The sequence below is a fragment of the Heteronotia binoei genome, chromosome 4 (genome assembly GCF_032191835.1).
Source record: "Heteronotia binoei isolate CCM8104 ecotype False Entrance Well chromosome 4, APGP_CSIRO_Hbin_v1, whole genome shotgun sequence".
Classification (NCBI taxonomy): Eukaryota; Metazoa; Chordata; class Lepidosauria; order Squamata; family Gekkonidae; genus Heteronotia; species Heteronotia binoei.
In genome coordinates, this window is record NC_083226.1 from 114,546,219 (window position 1) to 114,562,063 (window position 15,845).

Below are 15,845 nucleotides of genomic sequence, written 5' to 3' on the forward strand. Positions count from 1 at the left end.
AAAGTGTTCCAAACCTTTAATCATTCTAGTTGCCCTTTTCTGCACTTTTTCCATCATTCTGTATAATTCTGTATAATTTTTATTTCATTGAAGAGCTGATTTCCCCAGGCTGTTTGAAAGTCCTCTCCATTTTGAATGCATTCACAATATGGTGTGAAGACTGCTGTTCGAGAAACACAAGCTTCTCAGCTCCACTGTGTGCATAGAAGCAGTGGCACAGTTCTTTAGATCCTGGTATTCTTAAGGTCCTTGGTATGTGGCCCCATGAAAACCTGTACAGCTTCACGGCAGGGCCACAAAAAAACATGGGAGAAACATGGTTGGTGTTTCTGGTTTTTAAAAGGGAGGGAGCAAACAAGAATAAGAAAAGCAGACTAGTATCCTGGCAGTATGATGGTAGAGAACAGGTGCAAAATCCTTGGCGTGCAAGTGGTTCATTAGGCTGAAGGGATTTCAATAAGCATATTTATTTAAATCATTTGTATCTAATGTTTCAATAGTGTTCAGGAGGCAACTCACAGCATTTCCACTAAATAAACCCAATCAAAATAATAAAAGATAAGTCATGTTACTATTATAACAGAAAATTCAACCAAACCACTAAGGAAGCAATACAATTAGACACAACTAAAAGTGAGAGTGCAGATCTGAAAAAAAACTGTGTGAGGAGAGGAAAGAATCAGATAAATAGATGCAGAGAGGAAATTCCACAGACGGGGTGCAATTTTTTTTGAAGTGTTTTGTCTTGGATATCGGATAACCAGAGCAGAACCTACAATAAAGAGGTCAACATTCAGCAAGGTTTATATCAAAGTAAGCAGTCCTTAAAGCCATTTTGTGCTTTAAGTGTGGGTGCTAGCACCCACACTCAAGTGGGTGCTTGAGTTTTCTTCCTGTTTCCTTTCAACATAAGCTGAATAGGAGGAAGAAAATTATGATACTCAGGACTCCCCCTCATAGGGACTGCCATTTTTGATCCCTGTACATGTACATGGCTTAGCATGGGCCAACAGTGAAAAATGAAGTCTGGATCAAATTGGTGCTAAAATGACAGTGAGTCACATTGAAAGTGTGAAAAGAATGTGAAGACAGCTTCTGCATTAACTATGCAAAAGCCCATCTCTGGTGGGAGTCAACTGAAGGGCCTTTCCCCCCAAAGACCTAAGGGGGTCCTCTCCCTGATAATCTGGCCTTAATGACGGTCCCAAATAAGACAATGAGCTACGGGTCAGCCCCATCTGTTTCCTCCTTACGTTAAGTATTGGACAGGAAGATTCCTCCCTCTACTCCATCTTGTAAAATACTTAGCCATTAGTACTTGCATATCTAAACTCTCAGTCTCGCTAAAGGAACACTTCTCCTTGATGCTTTTACCTATAATTCAAACAAGACTCACTTCCACAAAACAACAAAATACCTTTTCAAATTGGCTCATCTCTAGAGAGATGGACTTTTCACCACACCCGCATTCCAATGCCAACACCTTTTCCCCTCCTCAATCTTTGCAAAAATGTATACAAAGTTATCCCTCCCTCCATCCAATGGGTACTTGGTTTTGAATCCCAGCCTGTTACCTCATTGTGTTGTGCTTGTCCAGTCTTGTCAGTTTACCTCTCTGGTTCTGCCCCACTTTCTTCAGGAAGCAGGCTTGTGTGTCTTCAATTATCCCCTTTCATTTCCTCCCTTACTATCAGGTAGTTTGTTAGAGAAAGGGTTTAAACTGTGTTTGTATTTCACATGTGCATCTATTTCCTTTCTCTAGTGCCTCTATTTTATTTACTTGATTTAACTTGGATCTTTCTGATAAAGGTGGTGGTAGAACTTGACATGGTGTTTGAACCATGGTGTTGGACACCTCTTTTTTTGTTACCTATCTCCCATCACATTTAGGAATAAAGCTGGGACATAGTATTAACATGTGCATAGTTGTGCTCACTAGCAGTACCATGATGTTCAGCGCAGTTGAAGAAACATGATTTAGTAACATTTGAAAACAGTGTATAAACGAGGGGAGGCCAAACTTGCTTAACGCAAGAGCCTCATAGAATAAACATCAGATGTTTGACAGCTGCAAGACATGAACGTCAGTTATTTGAGAGCAACAACATATGAACATCAAATGTTTGAGGGAGGGAGGTGGGAGAGGGAGTTGGGTGGGAGAGGTGGAAAGAAAGCAACTTTGAATGCAGTCTCCAAGTCAGCAGCTGGCTTACCTTGAAGAAGTTTTTTAAAGAGAGAAATGCCTTCTCCTAGCCAGCTAACAGGGCAGTGGGGGCTTTGAGAACCACACAATATGTATGAAAGAGCCCCATGTGGCTCCCAAGTCACAGTTTGGCTACCCCTGGTATAAACATTACCAAGAAGGGTGGTATCTGGATGCAGTGCTGTTGTTTTTAAGAGCAGGCCTGTTCTTCCTTTAGACAATATATCACCATGGTGGCTAGAGAATATAGTGGTAGCAACAGGAAAAAAACAGCTTTAAAAGGGGATTAAATAGATTCATGGAGGATAACTCTATCAATGACTACTAGCCATGATGACTGAGGGGAATCTCCACATTCAGAGGAACTAAACCTCTGAATCCCAGAGCCAGGAGGCAACATCGGGAAGAAGAAGAGGGAAAACAGATTGCATTTATACCACACCCTTTACTACTCAAAGGAGTCTCGGAGTGGCTTACAATCTCCTTTCCATTCTCCTTCCCACAGCAGGCACCCTGTGAGGTAGGTAGGGCTAAGAGAGAGCTTCCATAACTGCTCTTGAGCAAAACAGCTCTGAGAGAACTTGTGGCTGAACCAAGGTCAAATCAGCAGGTTGCATGTGGAAGAGGGAATCAAACCCAGTTCTCTGAGATAAGAGTCTTAATCACTCAATACATCAAACTGCCTCTCTCTGCCCTATTGTTAGCTATTCAAAGGAACTGGTTGGCCATTGTGCCATGATGCTCAGTGGTCCATTAATGAATTAAGATTGAGTCTCATGATGAAATTAATAAATGATATTGTGACTGTGAACAAAAGCTAGATGTGGGAGAAGGCATACTTGATTGTGATTCAACAACTGGCATCTGAATTATTCTTAGAATTATTGTGCAGTCCATTTGTGGAAGAGGATTATCAAAATGAGAATGATCAAATGTCTTTTTCAGACTGGACAGTGTTTTTGGACATTTTGGATATTTGTGCATTGACCTGAGTGGTCTGTGCTAACCCTGTATTGATTAACTTGAGGATTGCTGAATAATCATTGGTACAATAAGGATTATTATCTTTTTAGTGTACAGTTATTTTTTCACTAGTTCAAGCACATTTCACACAGTTTCTTTGGTCTTTGATGGCCACTGTGTGAGACAAGATGCTGGACTAGATGGACCATTAGTCTGATCCAGCAGGGCTATTCTTATGTCTTTATGTCATAAATTAGAAAATTCATAGTACAATCCTATACAGAGCTGCTAGAGTAACTGCATAGGATTGCACTGTTGGTGAATTCCATCTTAAACCATCATAGTCCTGTCTGAGATACAGCACACAATCAGCAGATAGCATATAAAGTAGGGCTCAATTTCACCTTCTATATAATGAGTTAGTAAGTCATGCGTAAAGGTTACTCAAATATATGCTGATTTATACTGGGCATCCACAGATTTATATATAGTGGATGTGTAGAACCAGCCCAATCTGCATGAATATGCCATTTATTTAAAAAATATTGGAAGCACACACACTTTTTAAAGTAGCAGAGGGCTATTGGCTTCTGCTGTTTCCCCTTCTCTTTCAAACAATCGTATATCAGTTGCTTGACATATCAAACCTTTCCTTTTCCTGTCCATGATATCAGAATTCTACCTGTGGCATTAGATTCCAATCTTTAAACTCAGGATAAATCTGTGCTATCAACTTCGAAGAATAATAATCCAGATGGTAAATAGTCTAGCATGCATGTTTAAACTTGCTTTCTTACAATTCAGTGCTTGTTTACTTGAAAATAAATCCCACTGTTCAGTACAAATTTAATTATAGATCTGAGCTCTGCCTGGTGCCTGTGGCAGACTCATATCTATTGCTCGCTCTTAGGATAAGGTGGCATCATTCTTTTTCTATGGAGATTTGTTCAATGCTTCCCAAATTTCCAAAGTCAAAGTGCACACTTTGTTTTCTGAACCTTCATTCTTACAGCCCCAAAGGATTATTTCTTGTTTGTGTGCAAGTATGAAAACTGCTTGTCCTAAAGAACTCAGTATCTGTATTGCCGCATAATCTGGATGTGCCTTCTAACCGAAAGGAAAAAATAGCAAACTGTGTAGCACTATAATAGCAATTATATTGTAACAACAACAAAGCCCTTAAACGGAAATGTCCATATCCAATTAGAAATACATTTTGTCTTGCTGCATAAAGAGTCTCATTACAAAGGTTTTACGTCACAATGTAAATAAGCCAAATAGAAGAATCAAGTCAATTCAAGGGGCCAGTTTCAGTTTCAAAAACCTTCATCAGCCAAGGCTTTAGCTTTGCAGTTTATTATATCATGGCTTCAAGCCACATAAAGAAAACATAACTTGCTATTTGAAGCACCAGTCCTTCCTGTTTAGGACAAAAGTTCGTTATTTTTTCAGGAGAAGCAATTAAGAGCCAAAAAATAATTGGATATGGCATTATGATACTGTCTGATCTGTTTTCAGTTTCCTTCCTAATAATTCCCAGGATAGCATTGGCCTTTATTATTTCAGTTGCACATTGTCTCAACATTTTCAGTGAGTTATCTACCACGACCCCAAAATCTCTCTCTTGGTCAGTCTTTGCCAGTTCACACCCCATTGTGTGTTTATAGTTAGGATTTTTGGCCCCAATGTGCATTACTTTGCACTTGGCCACATTGAACCTCATTTGCCATGTTGATGCCCACTTGCCCAGCCTCAACAGATCCCTTTGGAGTGCCTCACAATCCTTTCTGGTTCTCACCACCCTGAACAATTTAGGGTCTTCCGCAAACTTAGTCACTTCACTACTTACTCCAAACTCCAAATAATTAATGAACAAGTAAAAAAGCATTGGACCCAGCACTGAGCCCTGCGGTATCCCAGTGCTTACCGCCCTCCACTGTGAAAATTGCCCATTTATACTCACTCTCTGTTGCCTATTAATTAGCCTGGTTTTGATCCACAAGAACACTTGTCCTTTTACCCCATGACTCTTGAGCTTACTTAGAAGCCTTTGATGAGCAGCTTTATCAGAAGTTTTCTGGAAGTCAAGGTAAACAGCATCTATTGGGTCCTCTTTGTCCACATGTTTGTTCATGCCCTCAAAGTACTGTAACAGGTTAGTGAGACAAGATCTTCTCTTATAGAACCCATGCTGAGTCTTCCTCAATAACTTTTGTTCAGCAATGTACCTACTAATTTTCTTTAATAACTGTTTCCACCGACTTTCCCGGTATTGAAGTCAGACTGACTGGTCTGTAATTTCTCAGATCTCCTCTGGAACCCTTTTAAAAGATGGGGGTGACATTAGCTGCCTTCCAGTCCTCAGGAATGGAGGCAGATTTTAATGAAAGATTACATATTTTTGTCAGGAGATCCACAATTTCATCTTTGAGTTCTTTCAGATTCTTGGATGTATGCCATCCGGGCCTGGTGACTTATCAGTTTTTAAATTGTCTATCAGTATTAGGACCTCCTCTCTCATAACCATAATCTGACTCAGGTCTTTCAACACCTCTCCCGAAATCAGTGGTTCTGGAGTGGGCAACACTTCTCATCTTCCACAGTGAAGATGGAGGCAAAAAAAATGCATTCAGCTTCTCAGCCATTTCCCTATCCTCCTTCAGTAATCCTTTTACCCCCTTGGTCATCCAAGGGTTCTCCCTAGCTGGTTTCCTGCTTCTAATGTATTCGAAGAAATTTTTATTGTTGGTCTTTATGTTTTTTGCAATATGCCCCTCATAAACCCTTTTTGTCTGCCTGATCACAGACTTGCATTTGATTTGCCACAGCCTCTGTTCCCTTTTATTAACCTCACTTGGACTAGCTTTCCGCCACTTAAAGGAATCCTTCTTACTTTTTACAGCTTCCATTATTTTGTTTGTTAACCATGCAGGCCTTTTTCTATTCCTATTTGTGCATTTCCTGACTTGCAGTATATATTTTATCTGCCCTTCTAGGATTGTAGTTTTAAATAGTCTACAAGCTTCCCCAAGGGTTTTTACCCTATTTACCTTTCCTTTCAGTTTCCTCCTCACATGCCTCGTCATCTCAGAGAAGTTACCCCTTTTAAAGTTAAAAGTGGTAGTGTTGGTCTTTTTGGGCAACTCCCTATTTATACAAATGGTGAAATCAACAACATTATGGTCACTGCTCCCAAGCGGTGAAGTCATTTTTACATCTCTCACCAGGTCTTGGGCATTACTTAGAACCAAGTCCAGGATCACCTCTCCTCTGGTAGGTTCTGTGACTATTTGCTCCATAGCACAATCATTGAGAATGTCTAGAAACTCAATCTCTTTCTCCCGACCTGAACACATATTGACCCAATCAATGTGTGGGTAGTTAAAATCACCTATTATGACAGTTTTTGCATCTAAAGAATCTTTAATTCTTTCATCATCCTCTATCTTTTGATCCGGTGGGCGATAACAAACTCCCAGAGCTAAGCTTCCTTTTGGGCCCACTATTTCAACCCAAAGCATTTCTAGAAGCAAATCTAATTCTCTTATGTTCTCAGTCTTACTAGACTGTATACCCTCTCTGACATACAATGCCACCCTGCCTCCAACCCTTCTCTCTCTGTCCTTCTGATATGATTTATATCCAGGAATCACTGTGTTCCACTGATTCGTCTCATTCCACTAAGTTTCTGAGATACTCACAATGTCTATATTTCCTCCCAACACTAAGCATTCCAATTCCCCGATTTTACCTCAGACACTTCTAGGATTTGTATATAAACATCTATAATTTCCCAGGCAAGTTAGGCCTGCAACCTTCCTCCTGCTGCCTTGAGACTTTGCCACGGAGTCCATACTCATTGTCACCGTCTCAGTGGACAACTCTAATCCATTGCCCTGTAGAAAAGTAACAGCTAACCCATCATCTCTTTGAGATGAGTCATCCCAAACCAGAGACATTTCATCTACTGTTGACTTTCCCCCAAGATTCAGTTTAAAAACTGCTCTGCTACCTTTTTGATTTTAAGCACCAGCAACCTGGTTCCTTCTTGGGACAAGTGGAGACCATCTATTTGGAACAGCTCCCGCTTGTTCAGAAAAGCATCCCAGTGCTTATCCCTAGTTATTAAGCTACTTTTTTTCATTTGGGAAAATTAAGATCAGAGAGAAAATGAATATTCTACTTGGCCAGATATCAATTATATCACTTTACATGAAATCCATTGAATATATTAGCAAATTGTGACAAAATGACAGGGCAGACTTTCAAACTCAGGGCATGGGGCTATTATTTTAGTAGAAGTTCTGTCATCACACATTCTATTCTCCTGATCATTTCTCTGTAAGAGAAATTTGAGCATAGGCTTATGAGCTACACAGCAGAAACTCATTTGCATATTAGGCCACATTCCTCAACACCAAGCCAGCCATAACTGTGTTCCTGTGCGTTCCTGCTCAAAAAAAGCCCAGGTGTTAGACCATGTTTATGATTGTTGTTACCTAAAAGAAAAGTCCATTTTATAAAAGAAAAGTGCACAAGTAATGAAATGTTTCTGTAGCACTCTAATAGAATTTATGATGTCTTGAACCTAGGGTTGTCAAGAACCTGGAATGAAAATTCACTGTTCCTTTAATAGGCTTAATGTGTGGAAATGGGCAGTTGAATCTTTTTGTGAGTAGTAAATAACATTGTCTAGTAAACAACACCCTGTTAAGCCATAGTTAAAGGGGTAAGACTTTTTTTTCTTCTTGGTTGCTGGAAACCTTACTTCAGCCAGATCATTATGGGACCACATCACATCATCTGATCAGACTGGAATGGTTTATTAAAATGAGCAATGCTTAATGTGATTGCAGTGTGCATGTCATCAAGTTAGACCCACATGGCCTGATAATAGGAAAGTACTTCCCAATTCACCCCTAGTAGCCACACACACAAGAGGTTTGTGCAATACAGAGTGAAGTGGGGGAGGGGAGTGCTTTGGGAGTTGGCTAACTTTGATTTCTTATTATACATTGTTCCTGAGAGTCATACAATTGTAATTTCATTACAATCTGTTTCAAATTTCAAGTACCTCAAGACTCCCATTTTGTTTTTCCAATTCTATCACTTTTATCAAAGGCTTGGCTCCAAATTCATCTCAGTTTCCATTAAAAAGTAGATCACCCAAATGTAAATTGTCAACAGCTGACAACATGGGAAACTTCCAAATGCATGTTCTACCACTCCTACCAGTGAACTTCAGTTCTATACATACACTCAATCTGTGCTCCTTGCTGTTAAACAGATAGCTGACCATTTTATTGTGATCTGGGAAATGGCACACATTTCCTGGCTTACATCCAGCTGTTGATGGAGAAACAATATGATTGGATCCATGTTAAATGAAAGGGATTATTTTAAAATTGCTTTTTCCATGAAGTTTAAAAATTAGCATTGTGACACGTAAGCTTCACTTTTTATCTAGGTCCCAAACTGCCACCTTTATTCCAATATGATGATTATACTTTATCTTTGATGTTGTGGCAGGAAGAAATGGCCCACAAGGAAAATCAGTGTATTGCAAGAAGCACTACTTTGAAAAGGAGATTTCTTAATCACCATTTCCTCACCCTTAGGATAAAATTAGTGCAAGCAGCCTACTAATCACACTGTTATTTTTCATATTAGGAAATTATCTGATAATCACCTTTGACCAGTCTCCCAGAGCTGCAATACTGTTCACTAACCAGAACAATTACAGAAAAAAACATTAGAAGCCAAAGAAAACAGGGGTCAATTTTAAATCATTTTGTGCCAAGCATAGAGAGCTAGGGATTTACTGGGGTGAGATGTGTTACTGGCTGATTAATTTCAAACTCAGCCTCGGTGAAAGGATTTAAGCTCTAAACTGAAGGTTAAATGCCTCTAGTCATTTTGATACTTGGATGCACTTGAATTTTCTTCAAGATGACTGCAAAACTCAGCAGTGAATTTCAAGGTTTCCTAGAATTTTAGAAATTGAGGTTTAATCTGGGTTCCCCAATCAATTGTAAAGTACCCAATAGTTATTTCTTTTCCCTTTTCACAATCACAATATTAAGACATTTGTGTAGCTTACTTTAATTGTTTATTTCAACAATTCTTGAGGACTGATTTGCATATTTATTATTTGTATCTATTTTTTATTTGATTTGATTCATATCCCACCCTCCCCACCGAGGCAGGCTCAGGGTGGCTCACAATATAAAATCACAACAACAATTAAAATCAATAAATATTATAAAATATACATTCGATAAGTAAAACAGAGAAATTAATTTAGTGCTAATTCTTCAATGTTGTATTTTTCAGTGACGACAGTATTTCTTCCAACTCCCTGTGATATAGGCTCTGTGTCATACAGTTACCTCTTCTGATTCATAGCAGAGGTGTGCAAAAAGTTCTTAGTTATGTGTTGTTCATGCTTGAATCAAATTCTTTAATATTGGGATTGAAATTACCTTTAATATTGGGATTACAGCTAGAAATCAATCTAGTAGTCATTTCCAGTGGTTACATTGTCTCTAACCTCTTTTCTTTACTAATTCAGGACAAAATTCTCAGGGGTTGCATCTTTTACTCACAGAAGCTCTCCTATCAGATTTCAGGCAAAGGTAGAAAATATCCATGTTCTACAGGAAATTGCATAACGATCTCAGGGATATGTGAATTAAGTGAGTTTTTCTTGCTTTTCATGAGATTATCAAGTGGGGACACTTTTTAAAAAAGAAATGGAAAGTGAGGGCAGCTAAACTCTGCTTCGTTTTTACTTCACTTTGCTCTGGTGCTTTCAGCAATCCCAGCCCTACCTCCCACAATTTGATACCTAACCCCATGCTCTGCAGACTGCCCAGCCTTGCTGGTAGTGACTGCATTCTGTTGCGCCTTTTTCTTTGATTCTAAGCTGTGGGCAACCAGCCACAACATATTGTTTTTGTGTTTCTCATCTCTCCCCTCCTACCCATTTTGCCTCCTTTTTTTGCTGGCTGTCCCATACATAAGAGATATAAGGCGACCCAAGGCTGATGGTGCAACTAAAGAGAAGAAACAAATTTTATTACTTCGTTAAAATACCCTTTGTGTTTCACCAACAGGCTTCTTCAAGGGAATCTGCAATATAATATACCAATAAAATACTGAGAACAGGCATGCATGTCCATTAAACTTGTATGGCAAATATAACACTCTGAGTGCTGAGTGCTAGTACCAACTGGAGTTGGGGCTGGGTATTTGTTGGTGATCAGAACTCTTGGACCGATTCCCCACTAGCCTTGTCCCGCTCTCACGCTCCTCTTCTCCATGGGGCTTCCATCCAATTTCACACAAGCTGCCCCATGGCTACAACTTGCTCCACCTCTTTCACGCGGCAAGCAGAAACTGGTTTTTAGAAGATCTTGCTTGCCGTGCAAAAGAGGTGGAGCGAGTTGCAGCCCTGGGTAGCTTGTGTGAAATCAGATGGAAGCCCCATGGAGAAGAGGAGCATGAGACCAGGACAAGGCTAGTGGGGAATCAATCTTGATGTGCTCACCATCAATTCCTGCCACCACATTCCCTGCTAATGGGTTCTGTCATCTTCCATACACATTAACAACATAATTTTTGGTGTGTTCTATAGGCATGAATTTTCTAAATGTGTTAAATGAGTTATGCTCTTGAAGTTAACAGCCTTCATCCTAGATGCCTCATTCTGTAATCACAGATGTTTGATGCTGCAGGAGCAAAGGAAAGCAATTTATACATTATTAAGGGAATTGTGCATGTGGGTGAAGTGAGTGTGTTTAATTCTTCAGGCAAAATGGAAGTGTGAAGACCACTGACATCCATTCTTGCCTGGAGATAGCTCTACTGAGCGTGCACCAGCACCATGAATCTTTAACTGGACTAAGCATTGGAGATATACAGTAAAATATCAACAGATGTTCACTTCAGGCATGGGTCCAAGCAAATAAAATTAGGAAAGCAGTTCCTCATTGTCTGCTCTCAGCACTGGCACCAGCCTAGCTGAGGCAACTGTCTCAAGGCAGATCTGCATGTCTGGCAAATTCTTCTTCCTATCAGAATTAATTTTAAGCCATAAAATGCCCAATAGGAACAGAAGCTAAATTTGATTCCCAGGCAATAAACCTTTTCCTATTAACTTTCTGTACCTGTGGTGATATGTTACCTCTTCAACTCTGCTAAAGGTACCTTCAATGTCACTCTTTTAAGTGCCAAAGGAGGTGAGGGGAATTTCTCTTCTGCAAAATAAGCACCAAGTTCTGACCCCTGAAAACAACTTTAGCTTCATTCTGCCAAGATGAGACATTTCGGATTGTTGACATTTCATGCTAGTCAGCCACTAAAGGGCAAAAGTGACCATATCCTCAGTAGAGGTGCCAGTTTTCCAAAGGAACAGGAAACATAGTTTGAAATTCAGTTTCTTTTCTGTCAGACTAGCTTGTTTCCTGATGTTAAATGTTACCTTCTGTTATCTCTCAGGTTTGGCCACAGGGCAGCATGGTGTTCATCATTTGGGACAGTCACTATGTGGGGCTATTTTCACCCCATGATCTGTGTAAGCTAAACAGAACTACAGTAACTCTACAGATACACAAGGAACAACTAGATTTGCATCCAAGGAGCATGTGTGTAAAGACTTGTAATTGACAGGATTTAAAGTGTTTCAGTATGCACTTGAAAAGTACCCTATTTTCTTCATATGTGCCATAAAGAAAAAATAGAGGAACTGTCTTAAATTTGCATACATGTTATCTGCAGTAATTAAAAAAACAGCAGTGGGGTATAACTGTTTTATGGGGATTGTCTTCCATTCATTGTCTCCTTTTTAAATAAATATTATATTAAATATGCAGAAGTATTTTATTAATTGTTTCTATTTCTGTCTCTTTTAATTTGTTTTAAATGGATCTGTTTCTTACATGTATTTAGGAGTATCCATATGTGGGGCTGGATCCCACAGTGAAGTTCCACTAACAATGAAGGGCAGTTGTCACCAATTCTTCCTGTGGGAGACCTTGTACTCTCCCCTCATTCTGATCCTCTTCCCCAAGAAGCAGCCTTTTGAAGGGCATTTGAGGCTACAGCGGGGGAGGGGGGGAGATAAGGATGTCACACTCCACAGTCCACGCACCAAAGCAGCCATTTTCTTCAGGAAAGCATATCTTGGTTGTCTGGAGATCAGTTGTAATAGTTAACTACATTGCCCCATAGGCAGAATCATTTGCTGGATGTTCCTCTGGCCTCACCCCATGTTTTTTCAGACCACTACAAAATGTCTAGGAACATTACCAGTGAGTCAAGTCATAGCTTTCATATTGTAGGTCCAATGAAAATAAAAAATAAAAAGAGTTTCTGACTAAAAGTTGTGAAAAAGCAGCAAGTTTGAATTAAAATACATCAAGGAATCAAACTTTAGTAAGTCAAGTGTTTTGGTTCAGTGTCTGATTGCAGAATATATTTATTTAGGTTTCTTCAAAATACGGATGCCAGGTCAAACTCAATAAATACCTGGGGACTTTGGATGTGGGGCCATGAGACTTGGGGGGCTGAGCCAGGAGCAAAGTTGTGACAACTCTGAAGAGAGTTCTGGCAATCACATTTAAAGGGACCATGCTCCTTTTAAATGCCTTCCCTCCATTTGGAGTAATGAAGGATAGGGGTACCTTCTTTGGTAGAGAGCCAGTTTGGTGTAGTGGTTAAGTGCACAGACTCCAGGGCCAATCTAGGGGAGGGCAGAAGGGGTGTTATGCCCCAGGAGCTACCAAGGTGGGGGTGATAAATTGGGTGCCCACCAGCAGAAGAGGGAAGAAAGATCAGCTACTTCTGCCGCAAAGGCAAAAGCAACCCGGCAACTTCCCCTTCCCATTTAAACACCCCTGCTTTTGCCACCTCTCTGTGGCTTCCCCGTAGCTTCTGCTTCCCATTTAAACACCTGGTGGGGTGTTTAAATTGAGAAGGGAGTCAAAAGCAGCCCTGGTGGGGGCCTTCTCCCTGCCTTTGCACCCCTTTGCAAAGTTTTAGGTGCTTGGCTTTCCCAGTCAAACTATTTTAAACTGTTCTGAGTAGTTATATAAACTCCCGTTATGCCTGAAAACCAGGTGGCAGTGGTTGTTGTTTAAAGTAACTAAAATGCTACCCTAACTGGAGTTTTCAGGTATTGCACTACATACATGCTCTCATCACTGAGCCATAAACTTTTCTAAGGTTGCTAATCTCCAGTTGGGAGCAGAGGATCCTTTGATTTGGGGGCCCTCTCACCGCTTCAGGGTTATCAGAAAGTGGGGAGGGGGGTGGAGTTTGAATGTCTGCTGGGTTCTCTATTATACCCTATGGAGACTGGTTTCCCATAGGGTATAATGGAGAATTGATCTGTGAGTATATGGAGCTCTGGGGGGTTGTTTTTTGAGATCAAAATATCAAATTTTCAGCATAGCATCTGGTATCTCCTCACCCCCAAGTTTCAAAAAGATTGGACTGGGGGTCCAATGCTGTGAGCCCCAAAAGAAGGTACTTCCATCCTCCATTATTTCTAGTGAAGGGAAGGCATTTAAAGAGTGTGGTCCCTTTAAATGTGATGACCAGAACTACCTTTGGAGTTCAATCATACTTGTTACAACCATGCTCCTGGCTCAGCCCCCAAAGTCTCCAGATATTTCCCGAGTCAGACCTGGCAACTAGACTTCTCTGATTATTATCTTAATCACAATTATATTCATTAGATAGTGCTAACCCTTTTTAGAGAAGCTAAATAACAACAATAAACCCCCCGCTTATCCTCTGTTTTCTCACTTGTTTTTCAGTTACTGGCTGACCAACAAGGTTTTCATCAAACGACCCAGCACAGGATTACTGATGTATACACTCGCTACAAGGTTCTGTGACGAAATTCATCTCTATGGATTCTGGCCCTTCCCAAAGGATATTAATGGGAAATCAGTAAAATATCATTATTATGATGACCTAAAGTACCGATATTTTTCCATAGCCAGCCCTCACCGGATGCCGCTGGAATTTAAAACTTTGAATGTGTTACATAACAGAGGAGCACTTAAATTGACAACAGGGAAATGCATACAGCAATAAAGCACAAGTGACGTACAATGAGACGTATAGGATATGGGCTTTGGCATATAGATTTTGTGGAACAGCAGTGGGGCCCATACAGAGGAGATACCCCAGTGTGCTGGGCTAAGTTGATGGAGAACAAGGAAGTGCATCAAAACTCCATTTCCAACTCATGTTTTACCTATTGAAGTGCTAATTTTTGAGTGCAATGGTTCAAGTAAGTGCCACTTCCACTAAGAACAAAGCTTGAATGTATAAAAAAAGTAGTGTTTACAAGATCCAACAATGCATTCATCACTTGTTAAAGAAGCAAATAGCTGATTTACTGTTCAACTGCCACCACAGAGTCAAGCAAGAAAATAGAAGAAACACCCAGGAGGTGAGATCTGTCCTTAAGGAAATATGATCATTTGACAAGAAAAATCAAAACGGAATTTGTGGTGCAGTGGATAGCAACAGAAAGATCAAGAAAACTACATTCAGTCAGGGAACTGCCTGGCTATGTATTATATCCTCTTTCTCTCCCTGTTTTTAAAATTGTAATTTATTTTATATGGGTACTGGAACCCCTTAAGTGATTTTGAAATGATAATGTGAACAATTTAAGTAATCCTCAAAAAGTGGTCTTAGAAGATCCTTTTTTTAAAAAAAAAAATCCTAATTACTTAAAAATCTGTATTCTATCATTGTTTGATATTGGCTTGGTATATACAGTACAGATGAAACTGCCTCCAACTGTAATATGTAGAGCCAATCACCAGGTTTTATTTCTGTGAACCCTGGAAACATTCCATACCAGCCCAATTCACTAGAAATAATGTGTAGCAAGGGCACAAGTAATGTTTAGGGGATGCAGAAAATCAGCGTGGTTTTCAGCTCTGCACCTTGCAGTAGTGTTGGGAATAAGTCATCTTGCAGACATTGTTTTGAGTGGTGGAAGCAACCTATAGACCAGGTCTTACAAACTCATAGTTGCTTGTAGTTGGTCCTGTTAGAAACAAGCTTTCAAATGATCTGGTAGTTTGAGGAATTATTAAAGAAAGATGGTCTGTTAATGGCAATTGAAGATGATGCAGTTAACAAGCAGGTGCCCTTACCTTTGGTACCAAAGATTATGCTGATTTTATAATCGATGTAGATTTCCCCCCCTTCTTTTTATGACCGAAACATATAAATTTAGTATTGTCTCACAGCACTGCTGAGAAAAATGTTTCCAGTCATTTTTGTTTACTGTAACTTTGTGTCAAAGTTTTGTTTGAATGACAAATTCTTTAACTTGACTTTGCCTTTTTTTCTGCATGACTTGAATGCTTACATAAAAACAGATGCTATTCACTATTTAATTCTGATACAAATAAAACGTTTGTTAATCAGGGGTAGGCAATTAATCAGAAATGGAAACTAGAAATAACACTGATATTTCAAAACCAATATAGCTGCCATATTGAACGATACTCAAAATTTTACTAATTTACAAAATCTAGGGCTGCCAAGCCCCCGGTCTGGGCGGGAAACCCCTGTCCTGGAGGTTCCCAACCCGCCAGCCCATAGAGTTTTCCCAGAAATGCCTAGAGTGGCCCCATGTTCGCGCCAC

General features: G+C 39.9%; 1 protein-coding gene across 1 annotated transcript in view; it reads left to right on the forward strand.

Annotated features, from left to right (window-relative positions):
- ST8SIA4 (ST8 alpha-N-acetyl-neuraminide alpha-2,8-sialyltransferase 4) overlaps nucleotides 1-14,896 on the forward strand; it is a 183,265-nt gene extending 168,369 nt beyond the window's left edge. Inside the window, exon 5 of the mRNA XM_060235641.1 lies at nucleotides 13,987-14,896. Within this exon, the coding sequence (XP_060091624.1) occupies nucleotides 13,987-14,269 (283 nt within the window). The 3' untranslated portion in view covers nucleotides 14,270-14,896. The remainder of the gene's footprint in view (nucleotides 1-13,986) is intronic.
- Nucleotides 14,897-15,845: the final 949 nt, after the last annotated feature.